The 23,551-nt window shown below is 62.1% G+C and overlaps 2 protein-coding genes across 4 annotated transcripts in view; one reads left to right on the top strand and one right to left on the bottom strand.

Annotated features, from left to right (window-relative positions):
- Positions 1-8,105, bottom strand: part of DCST2 (DC-STAMP domain containing 2) — a 12,743-nt gene extending 4,638 nt beyond the window's left edge. The window contains 14 exon segments of the mRNA XM_051858609.2: positions 707-835; positions 950-1,043; positions 1,304-1,431; positions 1,704-1,834; positions 2,890-2,990; positions 3,077-3,244; positions 4,149-4,313; positions 4,814-4,971; positions 5,044-5,257; positions 6,307-6,372; positions 6,637-6,834; positions 7,037-7,138; positions 7,465-7,635; positions 7,773-8,105. Coding sequence (XP_051714569.2) covers positions 707-835; positions 950-1,043; positions 1,304-1,431; positions 1,704-1,834; positions 2,890-2,990; positions 3,077-3,244; positions 4,149-4,313; positions 4,814-4,971; positions 5,044-5,257; positions 6,307-6,372; positions 6,637-6,834; positions 7,037-7,138; positions 7,465-7,635; positions 7,773-8,040 — 2,093 coding nt within the window. The 5' untranslated portion in view covers positions 8,041-8,105.
- On the top strand, positions 8,091-23,551 carry DCST1 (DC-STAMP domain containing 1). 3 transcript variants are annotated; one of them, XM_017345845.3, is made up of 17 exons: positions 8,103-8,360; positions 8,609-8,734; positions 8,823-8,897; positions 14,878-15,006; positions 15,299-15,438; positions 15,855-16,071; positions 16,159-16,302; positions 16,797-16,918; positions 17,222-17,379; positions 17,786-17,860; positions 20,126-20,225; positions 20,324-20,419; positions 20,513-20,639; positions 20,951-21,067; positions 21,537-21,679; positions 21,767-21,880; positions 23,255-23,551. In XM_017345845.3, exons 1-17 carry the CDS (start codon positions 8,300-8,302, stop codon positions 23,504-23,506), a joined length of 2,196 nt encoding a protein of 731 aa, XP_017201334.3. In that variant the 5' UTR covers positions 8,103-8,299; the 3' UTR covers positions 23,507-23,551. The 3 variants fall into 3 exon arrangements, with proteins under 3 accessions (XP_051714570.2, XP_017201334.3, XP_002715381.3); XM_051858610.2 differs by lacking the exon at positions 8,609-8,734 and having other exon boundaries at positions 8,091-8,360; XM_002715335.4 differs by lacking the exon at positions 17,786-17,860 and having other exon boundaries at positions 8,108-8,360.

The raw sequence follows: 23,551 nt of genomic DNA, 5'->3' as shown, positions 1-23,551 counted from the left end.
TACAGATAACCTCCTCAAAGATCTCAAATTGGGCCGCCCTCTCTCCCAGAACCCATCTTTGGCCAAGCAGAGAAATCCCCGTGGCTCTCAGCTCCTGGGCCTGTGGCGGGCGGGCGTGACTGCCCCCCCCACCCCCGCGCGCCTGGGAGAGCGTCCTCTCCCTTCCTGCTCCAGCCAGCCTCAGTTCTGCCTCCTCTGCTGATGGCAAACGGGACACCGGCTCTTCCCAGCCCGGCAGCTTCAATCCGCGGTGCTAGCCCACCTCCCCACCTGCCCCTCCCTGCCCCCAGCTCAGCTTCCAAATCCACCTCCCAGGCAGGCAGGACCTCCAGCCTGGCGCCCCCCCCACCCCCCCGCCTTTATTTACCGTCCTGAATGTGTCACATTGTCCAGGCCTTCCCTGGAATGCTGCCCTCCGCTTCTCAGCCCACAAGACGCAGTGTGCCCCCAGCCCGGTGTGTTTCCACCTCTCTAATGCACCCCCTGTCCTCGTGGGGTGTGCTCTGCTCCTTTATCCGGCTGTTCCCCATGCTGTTGTGACCTAAGTGATGTCACCCCCCTTCCCTCCGCCCCACCCCAGCACTCTGCAAACCTCAGCTCCTTCCCTCCTGTCCACCCCCAGTCCAGGCACCCAGGAAGCCCTCCGTGCACACGACGCCCCTCCCCTCCGGGCTGCCAGGGGCAGCTCCTTCCGCCTCTCGCTCACCTGGACTCGGAGCTGGACTCCCCGCCAAGCGCTTCCTGGAGCTGCTGCCGCAGCCGCCGCTCCTCCTCGGGGTCTTTCCTCCCAGCGGCAGCCAGCCAGAGCCGGGGGCCTTCCTCGTCACTGGAGTCCCTGAACAAGTTCCCGGTCTCAGGAACCCGGTGTCCCCGGGGGAGGGCGGGGGGAGGGCGGCCCCTCTCGATGCTGCCACAGACTCCAGCCACCCCACCTCGCCTGAGCACTCACAGCTCCAGCTCCAGGTCCCCCTGGTAGGAGAGGGGAGCCGTGCACACGGAGCAGGTGTTGTCCAGGAGGCGGAAGCAGGTATGGCAGTAGAGGCCTGAGGGCGGCCAGGACAGAGAGGGGGAGCCTGAGCCTACCCCACCACGCCCTGTGCCACCCTTGCTGGGAGCATCCCTGACAGTGCGCACACCAGGGAGCTGCTGTGGTGGCCTGGCGTACAGCTCCTGTCCACAGCGGGGAGAAAAGGCACTCCCTGGGGGCCCTGGGGACTGCCACACAGGGAGGGGGCCGCAGCCAAGGGTCATGTGCCCGGATGGTGAGCCCCAGTGGGGAGAGGCCCCTGCCCAGGGATCTCACCGCGGCAGCCGGGGGTGCTGCAGGACACAAAGTCCTCCATGTCCCCATCGTCCTGGGACTGTCCACAGCCCAGGCAGTAGGCCTGGCGCCGCCGGTAGTGGTTGGCAATCGGGCTCAGGCAGGGGCACCTGAGGAGAGGGGTTTGCAGCTGCTAAGCAGGCCAGGCCCTCCAGCTTGGCCTCGGGGGCCTTCCTGCCTTCCCCTCTGACTGCCACATCCCCCTTCCTACCTGCGCTGCCTGCCCTGAAACCCATCCCCTCTCCTCCAGGAATGAACAGTGTGGCATGGACTCTCTTCAACTAAACCCTTGACACTTCGGGAGGACACCGGTCCACTCTGACCCCTGGCTCTTTTCCTGTCCCCTCTCACCTCCGCCTGCAGGGAAGGCCAGTGGGCTCACCAGCTGGCCAGCACTTGGAGGACGCTGCCACGGCTGTGGTCAGCCGCGCGCCGCCTCACTGTGCGGTGCAGCGCATCCAACAGGCTGGTCCGGCGACTCAGAAGTACGTTGTAGAGGTAGATAATCCTCTCCTGAGACGGGGGAGGTGAGGGATGGCACCCCACTTGATCCTGGACGTGACGTCAGCCTGAAAGGCCCTCTGCACCCATCTCCGCTCCCCGTCCTTTCCTTCCCTCCAGCTCCTGTGACTCCTTTGAGGCTTGGCTGCAGCTCCCCTTCCTCCAGGAAGCCCTTGGGACTTCCCCAGACAGAGCGACCCTCTCCCTGCTCTGAGTTCCCACAGCTCTTTATTCATTCCTTAGCAAAAGCACTATTTAAATCATAACGTGGCCGGCGCCGCGGCTCACTAGGCTAATCCTCCGCCTAGCGGCGCCGGCACACCAGGTTCTAGTCCCGGTCGGGGCGCCGGATTCTGTCCCGGTTGCCCCTCTTCCAGGCCAGCCCTCTGCTGTGGCCCGGGAGTGCAGTGGAGGATGGCCCAGGTGCTTGGGCCCTGCACCCCATGGGAGACCAGGAAAAGCACCTGGCTCCTGGCTCCTGCCATCGGATCAGCGCGGTGCGCCGGCCGCAGCGCGCCGGCCGCGGCGGCCATTGGAGGGTGAACCAACAGCAAAAGGAAGACCTTTCTCTCTGTCTCTCTCTCTCACTGTCCACTCTGCCTGTCAAAAAAAAAAAATAAATAAAAAAAAATAAATCATAACGTCACGTGAAAAGCCTGTCCAAGGGCCTGCCTGTAGATGTGAGTGCCGGGCTCCTCCTGGGGTCCTTGGAGAGGAGCACAGCGCCTGGCGCCTGGTAGGTGCTCAGTAAGTGAGCCGTCACACAGCGAGTCTCCATTCACATCTCCACTTGCTCACCCTGCTTCCGGCACCCCCACCCCTGCCCTGCCATGGTTTTAGCCCAAGTCTGGAGCAAGCTCTGGCTTGGGCAGCCCTGCCCCAGGAGGCACCATTTCTCCCAGCCCCCTCCGGGGCCTAGCGACCCGCAGTCCGGGTAACCTGCTGTGGATTGCCACCAGAGGAGAGAGGACAGGGGTTGCGGAAGAACTCCAAGCTCTCGAAGCCAAGCCAGCTGGCTGGGAGCTCAGCCCCCTGGGGAGGGGCAGGGCGGGTGGTGGGGGCCTCACCTGCTCCCGGGATGGGTAGTAGGAGGCACAGATGAGCCGCCGCAGCCGACTGACGTAGTGGCCACACAGAGTGACAAAGAAGCACAGGCCATACATGGCACCTGGGAGCACACGGGGCTGTGAGCCTCGCCCAGCCCCCACAGCCCACTATTCTGGGCTCCCTCGCCCTCGGGGCTGTGGCTGATACCGATGACTATGTAACCAGTGGTGTCGGGCTCTGAGGGATGCAGGAGACAGCGCCGGGACAAGATGCTGATGTTGCCTTGTTGTAGGACATCGAATGCCGACACCAGGTCACGGTAGATAGTGCCGGTGTAGCCAACTCCCTCCACGGTTATGGACACTAACACGGGGCCTGGCACAGGGACACTGTGTGAGGGACACTCGCGGCAGGTGCCCACGTCCTCCGGAGGGTGGCTGGCGGAAGCCTGCCCTGCCCCTCCCGCGCCCTATCCCACTGGTGTCTGGTCCACCCGCCCAGATCACAGGTCTGAGATGACCTCAGCAGTCTGTCAGTGCACCCTCTGCCTCCGTGAGCACCCAGAAACACTTACTGTGTTAGTAGTGTGTTGTAAGTTATTTGAAAGGCAAAGGGACACAGAGGAGACAGAGTTCCTATCCACCCATTAACTCCCCAGGTGCTCACACCAGCCAGAGCTCATCTTCCCACGCGGGTGGCAGGGACCCAAGTAACTGAGCCATCACCTGTTGTCTCCCGGGGTGCACATTAGCAGGAAGCTGGGTCATAAGCAGAGCCGGGGACCTAGGCACTCTGATAAAGGAGGCAGCATTCTAAGTGCTGTGCCAAGCGCCCACCCCAGGAAGAGCTCCTTTGAATCACGGCCAGAATACTGGCCACAGGCCCGGGACTGCTCTGCTCTTGGGGGGTTTCTGTGTTTTGCTGCTGTGCTCCAGGAGCCCTGGCTCGCAGAGTTGGGACAACGACCTTCCTCGGCCGGCTGGTGGCACGCTGCCGTTGTGGCCCTAGCGGCCACTGGACACACAGTTTCCTTTGTCTCTTACGAAGATCCCAGCGCTCAGATGGAGAAACCCGCCTGACAGACGACAGAGCTGGGACTCGAAGCCAGGCCGGCGGGACTCCGGCGGAGCTTCTGTCTTTGCTCTGTCGTGCCGTGACCTTGACCTGCACACAGGTATTACCAGGCAGTCGGAAGAAGGGCGTGGGTGGTGACCTGGGGACACTCGGGCCACCCCTCGGGATGAGGGGAGGCTGGGGAGGTGCAGGCGCAGGCACTCACTGCGGGCCACGACCTCTCCCTGCAGCTGGTACCGGGCCAGGTCGAGCACCCAGAAGACGGAGTAGTCCAGGAAGACCAGGAGCAGGACCAGGAGGAGGTGGCGCATGAGGCTGAAGGTGTCCAGGATGTAGAACACCTGCTCCCATCGGGACAGGAAGATGGAACCTGCGAGCACTGCGCTGGTCAGAAGGCCGCGCCCCGCGCCCCTCCCCTTGGACCCCAGCCCCTGGGGAGGGTACCTGCCCCTGCCTAGGCCCGTTTGCTCATCTGGAAGAGGGGAGGAAGGCAGCTGGGAGGACCCACGGGCAGGGCGTCCCCCACCCCCCCCCACACCCCCCCATGCTGGAGGTGCAGGTGCACCTTCCCTTCCCTCCTCCTCCCCTTCCCTCCTCCTCCCCTTCCCTCCTCCTCCCCTGCACCAGGATCACTCTTGCCCCTCCCGCTGCATCCAGACTCCCGTTCTTTGCACTCCCTGCCCAGAGAGCCGCCCCTCCCCCCTTCCCTTCCTTTGCTCCTTGTCCACTCCCTGCCTCCCACTCCTGAGGGCTCCCCCTAGCCTGACATGTCCTTAGGGCCTGGGTCATGGCACCTCCCTCTGGCCCTGCACCAAGCCTGCCTGGAGTTGGGGGAGCCCTGGCCTCCCGCCCCATGCTCGGGGTCCACACCGGGCTGGATGTAGCGTCCGGCCTCATGGGCACTGAGCGGCAACACCGTGGGCAGCCCCGCCAGGGAGCGGACGGCCTCCATGCGCAGGAATCGCTTGGTGATGTAGACGTTGTCAAAATCGTCCCAGTTCAGGTAACAGTACCGGTAAAACAGGGCCCTGGGGGTGGAGAGCACCCTGAGCAGCCCGCCGCCCGCAGCCTGTCCGCACCGCGGGCCCCGCAGTGCTCACTGGAGGTACAGAAGCGTGATCAGCAGAGGCATGGTGTAGCCCATCAGCGCCAGCACCTCCCGGATGTGGTAGAGCTTCAGGCTGACAGCCTCCTGCAAGTCCAAGGCCACCTGCGACAGGCTCCTCGAGGCATTGAGATCCACGGAGAAGTAGTGCGTGGCCGTCATGTTGAACTCAAACTCCCTGCGCACCCGGTTAATCAGCTCCATCACAGCTGGGGCCCCGGGGAGGAAGCAGAGTCAGGAAGGGGGCAGGGGTGTCCCTGGGGGAGCAGGGGGGAGCAGAGAGAGATGGGGGACAGGGGTTCCCTGGGGAGCAGGGCGGGGGGAGCAGAGAGAGATGGGGGGCAGGGGTGTCTCTGGGGGAGCAGGGGGGAGCAGAGAGATGGGGGGCAGGGGTATCCCTGTGGGAGCAGGGCGGGGGGAGCAGAGAGAGATGGGGGGCAGGGGTGTCCCTGGGGAGCAGGGCAGGGGGAGCAGAGAGATGGGGGGCAGGGCAGGGGGAGCAGAGAGAGATGGGGGGCAGGGGTGTCCCTGGGGAGCAGGGCAGGGGGAGCAGAGAGATGGGGCCAGAGGTGTCCCTAGGGGAGCAGGGCGGGGGGAGCAGAGAGAGATGGGGGGCAGGGGTGTCCCTGGGGGAGCAGGGGGAGAGCAGAGAGATGGGGGGCAGGAGTGTCCCTGGGGAGCAGGGCAGGGGGAGCAGAGAGATGGGGGCAGGGCGGGGGGAGCAGAGAGAGATGGGGGGCAGGGGTGTCCCTGGGGAGCAGGGCAGGGGGAGCAGAGAGATGGGGGCAGGGGTGTCCCTGGGGAGCAGGGCAGGGGGAGCAGAGAGAGAGGGGGGGCAGGGGTGTCCCTGGGGAGCAGGGCAGGGGGAGCAGAGAGATGGGGGCAGGGGTGTCCCTGGGGAGCAGGACAGGGGGAGCAGAGAGATGGGGGCAGAGGTGTCCCTGGGGAGCAGCCGGAACCCCCAGAGCGTGGGTGTGTGGTGGACGGTGCAGGGGACCAAGCCTGCACACCTGAGTGTGCACCTGGCCCATGAGCGACCTCAGGGACCTGGGCTGGGGGCAGGGTCGCTGCTCTGCAGCCCATCTTTGCTGAGCCGCCTCCCCTTGCTGGCCTCCATTTTCCTGTGGGGACCACGTGGATGTTGGGCTGGTGGCCTCCTGAGGCCCTCTCCCGGGGTAGGGGTAGACTGGCAGCGGCAGCAGGCTGAGGAAGGAGACCACCCAGGGGCACTGCCTGCGGCGGGGGAGGGGCTGCTCACGGGTGCCGATGGTCTTGCGCAAGAAGGGCTGGATGTACTCAGGGATGACGCAGAACACCTGGACCACTGAGAACCACAGACAGTGCAGTCAGGAGCCGGGAGGACACGCGGCCCGCCCCCCCACCCCTCCCGGCCCTGGGCCTTCTCCACTTCCGATTGGCTTCCACGTTGGCTCGAAACCTTGCCCCTACCCCACCATTGGTCTCCCACTGGCTGTCTCCAGAGGTCCTAGGCCCAGTGTGCTTGCTGGCTCTCTGTTCATCACCTCCTGGGCCCCCCGGGCCTGCCCTCCCGCCCCACCCCTACCTTCCCACCCCCCGCCCCGCTCACGGCTGGCAAGTCCACAGAGCACGAGCTTGAACGGCATGAGTGTGTAGCACAGGTGGTAGGCGCGGGGAATGACTGTCACACACTTGTCCTTGGCGTTGTCGAAGACCCGCGCACACTTGGAATACGGGTTGCCCAGCTCTGCGTTGCACACGTCGCCGATGTGCAGCAGCCAGTACCACACATTGCGCAGGGCCCTGGCTGTGGACAGCCACGGTGCTGGCACCAAGGGCCCAAGCCCCTCAGCCTCTTCCCAGGGGCCAGGACCGCCAACCAGCAGCAGAGCCCTGTGGGTGTGGCCTGCCTAGGCTGTGTCCCCTCAGGAGGGGCTGGGGGGCTGGGTGCACCTGGAACCCTCCCCCCCAGGAGGAAGGAACAACCTGGATCCGCTCCACATGCTCACCCACGTGCTTCACGCCGTCCATGATGGCCCGAAAGAACTTGCGCACCCGGTCGGCCACCACTTTGGCCCTCTGGGCAATCGCTTTAATCTTGTGCAGGGCACCTGAGGGTGGGGGCAGGGGCTCTGGGAGGCTCCCCCTCTAGGGGCTCCTTGGCAGCACTTCCCCTGGGCAGGGAGGGCAGAGACAGCTACTTTCCCCAGAACTGGGGAGTCTGGGTGCTCAGGTCTTGGGGGCTGTGGTCACCGGCAGAGGAGGAGGCCAGAGACCCATGATGGGGGTGGGGGCGGGCCAGGCCCAGACTCCGTTTCCTGCCCCGGACCCTCTGAAGTTAGATACCAGAGCAGCAGACAGCAGTGGGGCCAAAGGACCCCAGAGCATGCAGGGTGAGGGAACTCAAGGGCCAGCGGGAGAGGCGGGGGGTCCTTACTGACGAGGGGCTGCCGGGCCCTCTCCAGCATCTCAGCAGTCTGGTTCAGGGCCAGCTCTGCCCCACAGGCCACAGCCTCGCTGGCCTGGGTGAAGTTCCGCAGTGTGTTGGCACAAGGCCCCTGCAGCACCAAGCCAAAAGCGGCCACCAGCAGCAGCATCCGGCCCTGCCCTAGGGGACACAGGTGCCTTTGTGACCGGGACCACTGCCGGGAACAGGAGCCTACGGAACAGTCCCCTAGTCCCGGAGCCGCACCCCACCCCCAGCCCTCCTGCCCCAGGACCTGCCCCGCTGGGTGCCAGGCTCACTGGAGAAGGCCTGGGGCAGCAGCAGGAACACAGTGGCGCGGACCTGGCGGGAGAAGCCCATGCCCAGGCTGAGGAAGGCACCCACAGTGAGGGTGCCCACCAGGCAGCCCCAGGGGCTCAGCCCCTCCACCAGCAGCTCCAGGAGCCCGTAGACAGTAGCCAAGATCAGGCCCAGCGTGAAGCACCCGGTGCTGCGGACCACACCCCGGGCCAGACTGGGCTCCTCTGCCACCCAGGAGCGCGCAGCGTCCTCCCTGACTCTGGGCATGGCTGCTGGGGCCAAGGTTCACCCGTCTCCCGGGAGGCCCACCGGGCTCTGTGGCCCCGGAGTGTCGCCGCGTTCCAGGGGTTCTGAGGGCTTGTGCTGTGTCCCGGCGCCCTTGAGCCAGTTCCGAGGTCTCTAGTCCCCATCCCCCCACCTCCGAGCCTGCGCAGGCCCCACCCCTGCTTCTCTGGCCAGCACCTCACATCGGAGGCTATCCTTGGGGAGGCTTCTGAGCTACAAGAGGGCTCCACGGAACACACGCATGGACACTGAACACCTTCAGAAGGGAGCATGGGGGCCGAGGAAGAAGCCGCCCCATACCAGTGAGTCCCCAGGGCCCGGCCCCTCCCCACCTCTCTCATCCAGGGACCCCTGCCCCCTTCTTGGGGAGCCCCATCCTCCATCTGTCCTGCCCTGTGCGCCGGCCCCAGCCCAGCCCTCTCATCTCCTCTTCCTCACACCTGCCCCGCCTCCTCCAGGACTCCCCGGGTTCCCCTGGCAGCCCCAATCCTACTGCTCCGTGTGCCAGCTGTGGGGTGGGCTCCTGAGCGTTGTGCGTCCCACCTCCCAGCGGTGCACAGGCTCCTGAGCTGGGGGCTGCCAGGCCCCTGCAGCCACTTCCTGGGGCGCCGGCCCGGCGAGTTTCCCGTCACCGCCTTCCTGCTGGGGGCAGGCACTGGGGGACTCCTGGCCATAGGTGCGTATGGAAGCAGAGAGTCGGGGCTGGCAGGGGCTGGACCAGGGCTGGGCAGGCGCTGGACCTTTGGCTTGCCCCGTGCCCCCAGGTCTCTTCGAGCTCTTGGTGAACCCCGTGAACATCTACGAAGAGGAGAAGATGGTGATGCTGTACGGCTTGGTGGGTTAGTGCCGGGCAGAGGCCTGTGGTGCTCGGCCCAGGCCGGGATGCCTGGGGTGGGCTGGGGTGGAGCTGGAGCTGCTGCCTTCTGTCCCCAGGCTTTCCTGAGGCTTTGGCCTCCTCTTGGGCTTTAGGGGGCCATCCAGAGAGAAGAGGCCCCCAGTCTAAGAAAGAAGACACAGTCCTCACCCTCAAGGCTCTGCTGTCACACACGTGATGTGGTCCAAATCCCATGGCCCTTTGCAGTTCTCCCCTCTGGGCCTCTGTAGCTTGAGTAGTCAGGGAAGGCTTCTTGGAGAAAGTAATATTTGTTTTTTGTTTTTTAAAGATTTATTTGAAAGAGTTACAGAAAAAGGTAGAGACACAGAGAGAAACAGGTCTTCCATCTGCTGGTTCACTCCCCACATGGCCACAATAGCCAGACCCAAGCTGATCAGAAGCCAGGAGCCAGGAGCTTCTTCCAGGTCTCCCACCTGGATGCAGGGGCCCAAGGACTTGAGCCATCTGCTGCTGCTTTCCAGGAGCACCAGCAGGGAGCTGGATCAGAAGTAGAGCAGCCGGGATTCAGACCGGTGCCCACAGGGGATGCCGGCGCTGCAGGCCGGGCTTTAACCCGCTGCACACAGTGCCAGCTCTGAGAAGGTGATATTGAATGGAGAATTTGTATCAGCAGGTGTGGGGCTGCGAGAACAGAGTGTCGCTCCCCCTCTTCGTGGAGGAACGACACTAAGCCCTGCCTAGGCTTCATATCTGAGTCACGGCACCATTATGTCGCTCCCCCTCTTCGTGGAGGAACGACACTAAACCCTGCGCTGTTCTTTCGTCTGCTCGGCCCTCCCCGGGTTTGCTGCTGGTTCTTCCCGGGTTGGCTACTGTCCCTTCCACCTCCGTGGAAGGGCGGTTCCCCCTGGCCACTTTCCCCACTTCCGCGGGGGAGCGGCACACCGCCGGCCGGCTCTCTCGGGGGCTGCACAGGTGTTCCCCTTAGATGTTCCCCTTAGATGTTCCTGGTGCATGCCGTCTCTCTCCTCCTTTATAGTCCTCCTCTGCCAATCCTAACTCGGCTGCCCACACGCCGAGTACGCTGCTCTCCTCCAATCAGGAGCAAGTCCTACAGTTTATTGGCTGAACTGGAGGCAGCTGTGTAGAAGCTGTTTTCTTCTCTCCCAGCGCCATATTGTGGGAGAGCAGATGCATAGAATAAGTCTTAATTCCAGTAACTTAGTCTAGTCCGAGTTGCTCCCCACACAGAGAACCCACCTAACAGTGGTTCAACCACAGAGAAACTTTATTATCTCATGTAACAAAAAGGTTCAAGGTAAGATGTCACTGGAGTTTGGATCACTCAACAGCTCCAACCAGCAAGGGCCTAAGTTCCTTCTGGCTTTTCTATCTTCCATCTTTGGCCTGTCAGCTACTTCTCTTCAGGTCACAAAATGGCTGAAGCAACTCCAGATATCTCATCTTCTTACAACAATATCAAAGACCAGGAACAAGGAAAACGTCCCGTACTCTCCCCAGCAGACTTTCATATATCTTCGGTCAGATCTGCAACATGGAACCAACATGTGGCATAGCAGGTTAGCTACTGCCTGTAACATCAGCATCCTATATGAGTACTGGTTCAAGTCCTGGCTGCTCCACTTCTGACCCAGCTCCCTGCTGATGCACTTGGGAAAGCAGATGGTGGCTCAAGTACTTGGATTTCTGTCACCCACCAGGGAGACCCAGAAGGAGCTCCAGGCCCCTGGCTTTGGCCTGGCCCTGTGCTGACCATTGCAGCCATTTGGGGAGTGAATCAGTGGATGGAGGATATGTGTGTGTGTGTGTGTGTGTAACACTGCCTTTAAAATAAATAAAAATAAATCTTTAAAAAAAAAAAAAAACACCAAGGGGTTGGTGCTGTGGTATAGTAGGTTAAGCCTCCACCTGCAGCACCAGCATCCCATATGGGCACCAGTTCAAATCCCCGCTGCTCCTCTTCTGATCCAACTCTCTGCGTATGGCCTGGGGAAGCACTAAAAGATAGCCCAAGTGCTTGGGCCCCTGCACCCAAGGGAGAGATCCAGAAAAGGCTCCTGGCTCCTGATTGGCCGCTGTGGCCGTTTTTAGGGAGTAAACCACTGGATGGAAGATCTCTCTCTCTCTCTCTCTGTGTCTCTCCCTCTCTGTCTGTGACTCTGCCTCTCAAATAAATAAATAAATCTTTTTTTTTTTTTTTGGACAGGCAGAGTGGACAGTGAGAGAGAGAGACAGAGAGAAAGGTCTTCCTTTTTGCCATTGGTTCACCCTCCAATGGCCACCATGGCTGGTGCGCTGCGGCCGGTGCACCGCGCTGAATCAAAGGTAGGAGCCAGATGCTTCTCCTGGTCTCCCGTGGGGTGCAGGGCCCAAGCACTTGGGCCATCCTCCACTGCACTCCCGGGTCACAGCAGAGAGCTGGCCTGGAAGAGGGGCAACCGGGACAGAATCCGGCGCCCCGACCGGGACTAGAACCCGGTGTGCCGGTGCCGCTAGGTGGAGGATTAGCCTGTTGAGCCGCGGCACCAGCCATAACTAAATAAATCTTTAAAAAATAAAAAGAAAAAAAGAAAGAAAAAGAACGGCCACACATGGCCGACCTAGAACCTATTCCAGGCAAGGAGATGGAATTAGCATTGTACCCAGTATGAATGAATTGTTTTTTAAGATTTTTTTTTAAAGATTTATTTCTTTATTTGAGTGGCAGATTTGCAGGAAGAGAGGGAGAGACAGAAAGAGAGGGAGAGAGAGAGAGATCGTCTATCCACTGGCTCACTTCCCAGATGGGTGCAATGGCCAGAGCTCTGATTTGAAGCCAGCCGCCAGGAGCTTCTTCCAGGTCTCCCATGTGGGTGCAGGGCCCAAGGACTTGGGCCATCTTCTGCTGCTTGCCCAGGCCATCATTAGCAGGGAGCTGAATGGGGAGTGGAGCAGCCAGGACTCGATCCTGCACCTACATGGGATCCTGGAGCCGCAGGCAGCAGCTTTACCACCGTGCCACAGCGCCAGCCCCAGATTTATTTATTTATTTAATTTATCTGATAGGCAGAGTTAGAGAGAGAGGGATAGCCATAGAAAGAGATCTTTCATCTGCTGGTTCACTCCCCAAATGGCTGCCACAAGCTGGGGCTGGGCCAGGCCGAAACCAGGAGCCTGGAGCTCCATCCAGGTCTCCCCCATGGGTGGCAGGGGCCCAAGGACTTGGGTCGCCTTCCAGGTGCTTTCCCAGATGCATTATCAGGGAGCTGGATTGGAAGCAGAGCAGTCGGAACGCCAACCAGCGCTCTGGTATGGGATGCTGGCGTGGCACTTGCTGACTTAACCGGCAGCCCCACGACGCCGGCCTCTGAGTTCTGTTTGATACCAGCAGGAAGCTACTTTTTCTCTGGCCGCTCTACTCAGGCGTGTTCTTCCACCAGTGGCCTTTTATGCAGACCTTATCTCTCTGGTCATTTGCCTTTACAAGACCTCGTCCTGCTTCCGTAACTGTGACTCGTAACTGTGACTCATTTTCAGGGGGCAGCGGTCAAGTGCAGTCGCACCACTAAAATTCCAGCCTGGCTTTCATCCTTCCCCCTCTCCCGCCAACTTCCCCCCCAACCCCCCAGGCCAGATCCCAGCGTGGGGTCTGCAGGAGAGGTGGGGGCTGGGCTCCCGCACTCACTTTCTTCTCCACTTCCTTCCCTTTCTGGTTCTTCTGATATCAGAAAGGGGATTAGAAGAATGAGAGGAAAAGGGACAAAAGTCTCAGGTCCCCATGCTCTTGCGAGCTGGCACACTCTCAGGCCGGCTGTCTCGGCGCTGACGCTGGGCTCTCGGGGGGTTCCGTGTGGACCTCAGCAGTGCCCAGCCTTCTGCACGGGGCTCTTCTCTTTAGCTGACCTCAACTGAAGCCCTTTTAGCGCCCGCAGGCCACCCCCAACCTCTTCCTTTAGAAGCTCACTGATGGCTCCAGGCCCAGTGCCCCCCCCCGGGCGTCCACTTGGGGTTGTCCCGTGAAAAGCAGGTGTTGTTGGCCTCCATGTTCACACTCCCGCCCCACAGTCCAGGAGACGCCAAGCTGAGCTCACCCCGGCCCTCCAGTCCCTGTGCCCTGGTGGCAGCCTGCTCCTGCAGCTGAGCTGAGAGAGGCTCCCGGGGCCCCCATGTGATGTGTGCCACCAGCCTCACCCAACTCTGCCCCAGTGCCTGCCTGCTCCGACCGCTCCCCCCCCACTTCCAGAAAAGTCACATTTCCAGTCTCTACATGATATAGACTGGCTGGGGTAGAGGACTGGGAGACTCTCGTGTTGCTCTCGGTGAGCCCACGGACGGCACCTGCCACCCACCCGGCGGGGCTCTGGTTAGAATGTAGGTCAGCTATTTGTCAGCTTCTGTCCCCAGTTGGAGTGTTTGGCCAGAAGGCCGCGACGGGTTCAGACACACCCACATCCACCCTGCCAGGGGCCTGGGGCAGGGCCCGGCTATTGCCCTGGAACAAAACCCAAGTTGTGCTAGCGAGGGAGAGGGCAGGAAGAGTGCTGGGTGGCGCCTGCCGGGCTTCGCCACAAACCTGTATGGCGAGGTGGAGCCGGCCATGTGAAGACCTGGGCGGGGGAGGGGCTCCGGCAGACCTGAGAGCCGGAAGGAGCAGTGGCCAGGTCTGCGTGGGCGGGGCCGAGGCCGAGGCGCTGAGGCTCATGGGAAGGCGGGGCCCCAGGTCGGGGCTCAGAGGAGCGCCCGGTGGGGGCGCTGGGGGAGCTGGGGTCCCACCCTCGGGTGGTAGAAGGTCCCTGAGCGGGCCGAGGGAGGGAAGCCTCTCAGTCTGACTCAGGCGTTCCCGAGACCTCTCAGGCTGCCTTGGGACACTCGTCAGGAGGCTGCGGCGACGGAGGGCCGGCTTTGGCCATCGCTGGGCGCACGCGCCAGCCACATGGGCATCTCCCAGCGTCCCTGAGCAGCGATCGCCTGCTGCTCCTTGGGCCTGGAATGTCGTCCATGCCTCCTAACAACACTTACTCATCTCGCAGGCCTGGTCCCGCCCTCCAGCCCCACCCTGCCGGCTCCCACAGCTCCCGGAGGGAGCGCCTTGCTCTGAGCACATGCGGCTGGAGTCATCTGTTTACTCGGCTGTCTCTCTCCCCGGATTATGAGCTTCCAGGAGCTCACCGTCGGCCTGCAGACACCACAGGAAGACCCGGGCGAAACTGCGGGGACCCTGCCGACACCGGGAGGGGCTGCAGTTAGGGTGCCAGTGCCACAGCCGGTGTCAGGTCCCCAGGGACGTGGAGGCCGGCCCTGACCTGTCTCCTGGCCACTCAGCACCAGTGCTGTGTCCAGAAGTTTTCTCTCTTTTTATTTTAAATGTTTATTTATTTATTTGAGAGACAGAGTCACAGACAGAGAGAGGGAGAGAGAGAGAGAGGGGTCTTCCATCTTCTGGTTCACTCCCCAAATGACTGCAACGGCCGGAGCTGGGCCTATCTGAAGTCGGGAACCAGGAGCTTCCTCTGGGTCTCCCCCGTGGGTGCAGGGGCCCACGCACGTAGGCCATCTTCCACCGCTCTCCCAGGCCATAAGCTGGGAGCTGGATCAGAAGAGGAGCAGCCGGGACACGAACCAGTGCCCTTATGGGATGCTGGCGCCACAGGCAGAGGCTTAGCCCCCTATGCCACAGCACCGGCCCCCAGCAGGTTTCTCATGCTGCCTCGATCTATGCTCCCTCGGCACCAGGGGCAAGTGGGGATCCAGCCAGGACATGGGAAGTGGCGGCTTCCCCTCCCTTCCCAAACACAAACACGCAGAACCCATACACTCACCCATGTCAGTCACCAGCCATCGCTCTCCGAGCCCTCCTCTGGCTGGCCTCCTGCTAAACTGTAAATGCTACAGAATGGATGAAGGTATCCAGAGCGGGAAGGCGGTGGTCCCACTAGTGGGGGGCAGGGGGGTGAGGCAGCTCCCTCTCTTTGCTCTCCCCACAGGTCTGGGAGCCATGGGCTGGGGGACCTCCCCCCACATCCGCTGTGCCAGTCTCCTGCTAGTACCTAAGATGCTGGGCAGAGAGGGCAGGCTTTTTGTCCTGGGGTACGCCCTGGCTGCCATCTACGAGGGTGAGCATGTGTTCCTCGTCAGTGACGCTGAAGCAGCGACCTTGGGTGGGAAGTGGGGAGGCGGGGGACGCCCCGCGGGCGCTGGGCCTGGGGAAGGGGAAAATCCAGGCATCTAACCCCAGCTGCTGCGACCTGCTGTGCATCCCCAAGAGAACTCCTCACTCTCTCTGGTGGAGAGAAATCAAGCGTGGAGCCGAAGGAGTGCTCCCAGGTGTCTCGGTCCCAGTGTCACCCGTGTCTGGGGGAAGTAGCGGCTGCTCAGGGATGCGACCACTGGGGCCTCTTCCTCCAGGGCCAGTGGCCAATCTGCGGCACAACCTCAATGAAGTGGTAGCGTCGCTGGGCTGCACCGTGGAGCTGCAGATCAACAACACGCGCTCGGCCTGGCGCGTCTCCACTGCCCCCCTGCGGGCCGTGTTCAAGGACCTGCTGGTCAGCCGGGGCGGGGCGCGCTGGGGGCCGGGCGGACCTGTGCCGGGAGCCATGGCCCTGGGGCTCCCTTCCCATCCCCACTGCCAGTGCCAGCAGCGCCCTCCCCCTCATTCCCAACAGCGGGTGGGTGGTGTTCCGGGCAGGAGAGTGACACATTTCAGGAAATTGGGGGCCATGGCCTTGAACACTTCAGAAGCCTTGAGGAGCGGGGCATTGAGGAATGGAGTAAGGGAGGGCGGTCTGGGAGGCGGGGATATCTCCCGATGGGGAGCAGCCAAGCACTGACGCCAGCGGCTGTGTCCGGGAGCCCCAGCTCCCTGCAGGCCTGGGGCAGGAGTGGTAAGCTTGGCCCTGGGGGAGGAGGGCAGGCTGCAGGCTTGGCAGCTCTCAAACCCCCAAGCTTTCCCTACCCCCAGAGCAGTAAAAATGCACTGGAAGCGGAGGCTCACAACATCTCCAGCTCCTTCGAGGAGCTGGACGCCCAGGTGACCGGTGAGGCCGGCTATGCCGCCGAGGATGCTGGGGACTCCGAGGACACGGCCCTAGGCGTAGGGGCCCGCGCAGCCCTGGGCTCCAGACTCCACCTCTCCACCCAGAAGATGTATGAGCTGAAGACGAAGCTGCGCTGCTCCCGTGAGAGGGGTCCTGGCTGGGCAGCCTGGGGCCGGGGCTCCAGGGCGGGGTGCAGGATCTCCTACGCCCCTGCCTGCTTCCCCGCAGACATAGTGAACAAGGCCATAGTGAGCTGCCGGCGCTGGTTTGCCCAGAAGCACCAACAGTGCATGCAGCGCATCCAGGTCCCGCTCCTCAACCACCTGCTCTGCCTGCCTATGAAGTTCAAGTTCTTCTGCAGCATTGCCAAGGGTCGGCACAGGGGCAGGAGTGGGGGGAGAGCCAGGGCTAGGGAGCTGAGTCCTTGGGGAGAGCTGGCTGACCCTGGGTGGGGGGAGTTCAGGCTCTGAGGACACAGTGCCCACCCTCTGAGCCCCGCCCACCACTAACTGGCCTTGGGACACAGGGTAGGTGACAGCAAAGCTCTGAGCTCCATCGCTCCCTCTGACAGATGAAAGCGCTAGTGCTTCTCCCAGCATTGTAGCGGATAATGCACGAAAAGCAGTAACAGAGCTGGCACCCGGAGCAAGGGCTCTGTAGGCGTTCACTACCATTATCAGCGTTTATATGGCTATGGACAGGCGAAAACATGGAAATCAGGCCCTGCTTCCCCAGGAAGGGAGGCAAGGGGAGGAGCTGGTGCAGTAGAAAGCCACAGGCAGGGAGACAGGGCCGCAGGAAGAGGACTGCAGGGGAGGCCAGCCGCACACGGACGGGGCGCCCTGACCCGCCCTGTTGTCTGCCAGTGATGGAGGTGTGGTGCCGCCGTCGCATCCCAGTGGAAGGCAACTTCGGGCAGACCTACGACTCCCTCAACCAGTCTATTCGTGGGCTGGACGGGGAATTCTCAGCTCACATTGACATCAAGGTGGGAAGCACCTGCGCTGGGTGGGGGAGGGGCAGGTGGGGTAGCGGGAGAGCACATGTGAGGGAGGCCCAGGGAAGAGGGGACCGGGCATGAGAGGGGGGCACCAGGAGGGGCGTGGTGCTGGTGCCTCGGCGGGGTGTGTGTGTGTGTGGATGAACCTGGCTGGGGCAGGAAAGCAGCCAGGTGAGCAGGGTCAGGGCAGCAAGGCTGAGTCTGGGAGGAAGGGACGCCTCCTGCCGCGCCTGCGCGGGGCGGCCGGCCTGGCGCTGCAGCGGGCTGAGGCTGCTCGGTGCCTTCCCCCAGGAAGAGAGGCAGAGCGCGGTGCTGGGCCTCAACACCAGCTGGGAGCACGTGAGTGCCGAGGTGCGGGACTACGTGGAGCGCCAGGAGGCCCAGCTGGAGTGGGCCCTGGGGCTGCTGCACACGCTGTTCTCCTGCGCCTTCCTGCTGGTCCTGCACTCGTGAGTCACGGGACCCCCGCCCAGCTCCCACTCGGAATGCTCTTTGCCTAGCTGGATTCATTGTTTACACAAAGCTGACGGAAATGTGGCCATTTTGTCGGGAGGAAGGAACGGTGCCCGTCCCCACCTCCACGCCTCCTCCCCGCCTTCATCCCATACGGCTTTGAGCTCCCGTTGCGGCTCGCCCTGCTCGGTCCCCTCGGCTCCGACTCTGTGCCATTTTTATCGCCCAGTTTGGCTTTCATTTTCTCCCGCCTGCTGCACTGGCAGCTCCCTTCCCTCCATCTAGAACAAAGTCCCTGACCGCACCCCGCCTGGCGTCCAGCTGCACCGCCTGGGCCTGCCGGGCTCTTGTTCTCCTGCTGACCTCCGGACACCCTGTTTCTCGTCCCCGCCCCCACCCTAGTGCCCGAGATGCCCCTGCTCTGCCTGCCCCTGTCCGAGGGGCCCAGAGTGGCCGCCAGCGAGCGGGGGGACGAAGGTGAATGAGCCGTGTGCCCGCCCTTAAGAAGCTCCTGGTCTCATTGGGTGGTGATAGCACCTACGAGGCAGATGGTTCAAGGGCCATCAGGTTATGTGTGGGAATAGAGCAGTGGCCCCCAAAAGCACCACATCTGGGCTCCGAAGGCTACAGTAGGAGGGGCGCCATGGCCGGAAGGGTGGGGCGTTCTCCTGGCGTGGGGCGCAGTGCCTGGCGTGGAGGACTGGGCCCAAGTAGACGTGACCAGAAAAGTCTGGAGAGCCCTGCCCTGGGGGTGGGTGCAGGATGGACTGGGGCCCACTGGAAGGAGGGAGGCCAGGCCGAGGCACAGGTGACGGAGCCCAGCTGGGGTGGGGCGTGGCAGGAAGATGGCAGGAGACAGAGGCGGAAGGGGAAAGGTGCAGCGGGTCTCAGAGCCAGCTTGGGGAGGGAAGGAAGGAGGCACAGAGTCAAAAGCCACTTCCAGGCTTTCAGCCTGGGTGAGGTCATTCGCTGAAGGGACAGAGCCAGCCAGTGGGAGGGCAAGGCCCTGGCTCAGGAATCCCAGCACCACGGAGGTGTCTCCACAAGGGGGCGCTCACAGTCTGTTTTTGTATTTGTAGCTATTTCTGTCTTAAAGGCAAAGATGGAATTTTTAGGGATTTAAATCTCAGACTTCACATCACTTATCTAATGTGCATTTACAGTTTTAAACATTTTCAACAATTAACATGTTTTCCTCTGGAAACTGAAGCATTATGTGGGACTTGGAAGGATACATGGACGATGTGCACGTGTGCACACACGTGTGACACACACGTGCACACACACATGTGCGCAAGTGCGTGCACACATCACGGCGTGCTCTGGGGCAGCCAGGGAGGGGCAGGCGGGAAGGGAGATGGTGAGTGGCTGTTATGATCTGTGCCTGCAGTCAGCACTGGGAGATGTACTGCGGACAGAGCCCAGAGGCAGGGACTCCAGCAGCTTTGCGTGGCCTCCCACTTCCCTGCCTCTGCGGGATGCTCAGCCTGCAGGAAGCCCGCCTGCCCCCAGCTCACATATGCACACGCACCACACTCCCAGGCAGGCTGGCAGAGCCCGCTCAGGCTCCCACCTCGTCTCCCACTCACCTGCTCAGCCACATGGGTTATGAGGGCAGATGCCTTACACCACCCAACTGGAAGAGAAGCAGTCTCCTCACCATCCCCAGTGCCTAGCACAGGGCCCGGGGTGTAGACTGGTGGATGCTGGCCCAGTGGATTGAACGCCTGGTCCTCAAGGAAGTCCATGGCTAGGGACTGGCTTTGTGGGCATCCCATGTGGGCACCTAGCTGCTCCACTTTTTTTTTTTTTAACATTTTATTTATTTACCTGAGAGGTAGAGTTACAGACAGACAGAGGCCCACAAAGGCCAGAGCTGGGCTGATCCAAAGCCAGGAGCCAGGAGCCAGGAGCTTCTCCCGGGTCTCCTATGTGAGTGCAGGGCCATCTTCTATTGCTTTCCCAGGTCATAGCAGAGAGCTGGATGGGAAGAGAAGCAGCTGGGACTAGAACCGGCGCCCCCACATGGGATGCTGATACCGCAGGAAGATTAGCCCACTACACCACAGCACTGGTCCCTCCTCCACTTCTGATCCAGCTCCCTGCTAATGTGCCTGGGAAAGCAGCAGAAGATGGCCCAAGTGTTTGGGCCCCTGCACCCAGGTGGGAGACTTGGATGAAGCTCTTTAAAAAAAAAAAAAAAGATTTATTTATTTACTTGAAAGCCAAAGTTACACAGAGAGAGAAGGAGAGGAAGAAGGAGAGGGAGAGGGAGAGGGAGAGAGAGAGAGAGAGGGAGGTCTTCCATCCACTGGTTTACTCCCCAGTTGGCCACAACGGGCAGAGCTGCGCTGATCCAAAGCAAGGAGCCATGAGTCTCCTCAGGGTCTCCCATGCGGGTGCAGGGGCCCAAGGACTTGGGCCATCTTCTACTGCTTTCCCAGGCCACAGCAGAGAGCTGGATGGGAAGTGGAGCAGCCAGGACTTGAACTGGCACCCAGTATGGGATGCCAGCGCTGCAGGCAGCGGCTTTAGCCGCTACGCTACAGCTCCGGTCCCCTGGATGAAGCTCTTGACAGGTCCTGGGGAGTGAACCAGAAGATGGAAGATTTCTCTTTGTCTTTCCCTCTCCCTCTGTAACTCAAATAAATAAAAATAATCTGAAAAAAAAGGGGGGGGGAGCCTATGGCTGGAGGTGGGTGACCTGGAGGACAGGTGACATCCCTGTCCGTCTGTCCCCAGCTCCTTCTCCTACACGGACAGTTACGAGCAGGACATCCGTTTCGACAACATCTACATCAGCACCTACTTCTGCCAGATCGACGAACGCAGGAAGAAGCTGGTAAGCGGCACGGCCCTGCCGGAGACGCCTTGCTGCGCGCCCTGTGCAGGCTGCCGGCTCCAGGAGGCTCCTTCCCGCACGGACACTGATTTCCCCAGGGCAAGCGGACTCTGCTGCCACTCCGCAAGGCCGAGGAGAAAACCGTCATCTTCCCCTGCAAGCCCACCGTCCAGAGCTCCGAGATGAAAAACGTGGTGCGCAGGGCGCGACCCGGAGGCTGGAGGGCGCACTGCTTGCCAGCCCGGTGCCGCTGCCCAGCCCGACCCCTCCTGCTGCCCCTCGAGCAGGTGAGGGAGCTCCTGGAGACGCTGCCTGTCCTGCTGCTGCTGCTCCTGCTCTTTGGGCTGGACTGGGCCCTCTACTCCATCTTCGACACCATCCGCCAGCACTCCTTCCTGCAGTACTCCTTCCGCAGTGAGCCGGCCGCAGAGACGCCCCCCACCCCGGGAACTCCACCCCCGGCAGCCACCCTGATCCTCCCAGGGCCACTTCTGCTCCCTTTTCTGACTCAGGACCCCCACCTGTGCACTGCAGCCCCCCCCCAGGTCAAATCTCAGCTTTTCGGTCACCTGCTGGGCCTCAGTTTCCCCTTCACAGCAGGGAGGGGCTGGATCCACGGCAGCACGGGAAGTCCTGCACACCTGGGTATTTCCTGGCCTTGGCCCCTGCCCCATGCCCACCCCCTAACACTCTCCTGATGCCCCCACTCCCCATCCTGGTCTCAGGCAGTCACAAACTGGAGGTGAAGGTGGGGGGAGACTCCATGCTGGCCCGGCTGCTTCGGAAAACCATTGGGGCCCTGAACACCTCTTCGGAGCTGGCGGTGGAATCAAACAACATGCGTGAGAGGAACTAAGGGCAGGGGGCAGGGATCCAGAGGGTCCCAGGTCGAGAGGTGGGGTCTGGGCCCTGCTGCCATAGAAATCAGAATCAGCTTGAGTTGGAGAAACCAGGGCAGGAATACACACACACACATATGCACACACACAAGCTCTCACACACATATATTCACACATACACGCTCACAGCTGCAGGCTTGGAGGGGTGGCAAGGGGCTCGCTTGGGCCAGAAGGGTCTGGGGGCTTGGGGCCAGGGGCTTTCAGTCCTCTCTAGAGCAGTGCTAGCTACCAGAACTCTGTGCCGCCCATGACACTTTACAGATCTGTGTCCCACTGAGCACACAGCTACAGTACTGACACTGCAGACCTGCAGGGTGGGAGCGGGCAGGCCTGGGGAGCGAGGGGCCCGACCTGCAGCTCCCCCTGGGGTGGGGTTCCAAGCAGATGCCCGACAGCCCTGCACCTCCCCCAGCCTGCCTGCCGCAGCCCGTGTGCCTGGACGCCAGGGCTTACTGGAGAGCCGCACTCCCCACTGGCCTGCTGGCCTGCCTCTGCCTGGCCCAGGCCTTCGCCTACCGGCTGCGAAGGGTCATCGCCGCCTTCTACTTCCCCAAGGTGTGTCCATCTGACCTCCCTCACCCTCTGGGCACGCCTTTGCCTGCAGCACTGTCACGGTCCTCTTGCCTCCCGCTCTGCCCCCAGCGAGAGAAGAAACGGGTGCTGTTCTTCTACAATGAGCTATTGAGGAAGAGAGCAGCCTTCACCAAGCTAAGGCGGGCTGCCATCGTGAGGCGGGCACAGCAGCAGAGGGCTCCGGCAAGTGCTGGCTGCGCGCTCGGGCTGGCTCTCGGCTGGGGGGTGTCCCCCACCCTGGCACCCGCCCCTGACCCTGGGGCCGATGTGAACACAATGCACGCTAAAGGCCCTTGTCATCCAGTTCCTGGAGGTCAAGGTTGTGTCCACCTCTGTAGTCCAGCATGTAGCCCAGCCTGAGATGTTTGGTGTCCCACAAGCAAGCAGGCAGGAAAAAAAATCAGATGTGATACGGTCTGCCCAAGGTTTACCAGAAATGGGGGTGCCCCAGGCAGAGCCACACGTTCTAGCCAGGAGGCGGCCTACCACCAGGCAGGTGTGGGGCTCTGGGGACCGAGAGCCTTCTATAATCCCTGGCTTCTCCCCTGGTGAGCGCCCCCCTCCCCGTGGGATCTTGAGCACGCGTGGTACGGGACCTGTGTGGGTTCTCCCGCCTGGAAGATGGGTGAATCTTCCTTCTGCTTCCTGCAGGGAGGGAGTGAGTGTCACTGGTGGTGCTGGCACGCCGCAGGTCCCTTCCCCATGTGTCGCGCGAGGTGACACTGGGAAGGGTCAGTTTTCTCACCTGAACAAGGTGATCCTAGTGCCAGTGTCTGCCTGAGAAGATGAAGTTCTGAATGAGTTCATTTGCTCAGTTTCTTAGCACGGAGCCTGGCATTAGACGCCTAGTAAGGAGAGGCTCCCACAGAGCTCACAGAAGTGGGACTGGCGTCTGCGCGGCTTTCTCTCCCCACCGAAGCCCACCAGCCGCCACAGTGAACAAGCTGGGGGGTTCCCTGACCAGGCCCAAGGGAAACTGAATTTGCACAGGCAGATGGCAGTGTGCGGGACGTCCCTCCAAGCTGAGGGAACAGGACGTGAAAAGACGCAGAGCCCAAAGGGAGTGTAGTGCCAGGGCTAGCCCAGGAGGAACTAGCCCAGACAGGGCGGCCCTTGGGTGCGGGGGTGGGTAGGGGACGTTGCCACACCCAGGAGTTCTGCTTTTGGGTAGCAGGCAGTGCCCCTCTCCGGTCCCCAGCTTCTTGAGCAAAAAGCCGCTAGCCGGATGCTGCTTGTGGTTTAGAATCGCGGTAACCAGGTCTGCGTGCCTTCGGGAAAGTTACTTCCCCTTCCTGGGACTCCGGGGATAAAGATGGCGATGCGTGTCACTCCGCAGCCTCGCCGCGAGAACCCGGGAAGGCAAACGACACTTGGGGACCCTTGCAGGCTGCGTCCTCCCAAGCTCCCTCGCGGCCCCCCGGGAGGGACTCTCGAGGGCCCGCTTCTCTAGCACCCTCGCCCTGCAGCCCCCAGCCTGGGGCTCTGGGGCGTCTCGGGACCCTTCGTCTCTCCCGCCTCGCTCCCCAGCGGGCTCTAACCGCCCCCGCCTCCCAACAGCGCCACCACCTTGTGGACCTCCTGCACCGCCGCTGCCCGCCACTGCGCCGCTGGCTGCGCCGGCGCTGCGTGGTGTGCCAGGCGCCCGAGACGCCCGAGTCCTACGTGTGCCCGACGCCGGCCTGCGAGGCTGTGTACTGTCGGACGTGCTGGGACGACATGCGGCAGTGCTGCCCGGCCTGCACGCCCCCCGAGGAGCTCTCCTCCTCCGCCTACAGCGACAGCAACGACGACACCGCCTACGCGGAGTGAAGGGCGTCTGGCTCCGCTCCGTTCCATTAAACGCCTTGCACGCGC

This window comes from Oryctolagus cuniculus, chromosome 7, assembly GCF_964237555.1.
Source record: "Oryctolagus cuniculus chromosome 7, mOryCun1.1, whole genome shotgun sequence".
Classification (NCBI taxonomy): Eukaryota; Metazoa; Chordata; class Mammalia; order Lagomorpha; family Leporidae; genus Oryctolagus; species Oryctolagus cuniculus.
Note: the sequence above shows the minus strand (reverse complement) of the source record. Positions and strands in the feature narration are given on the sequence as shown.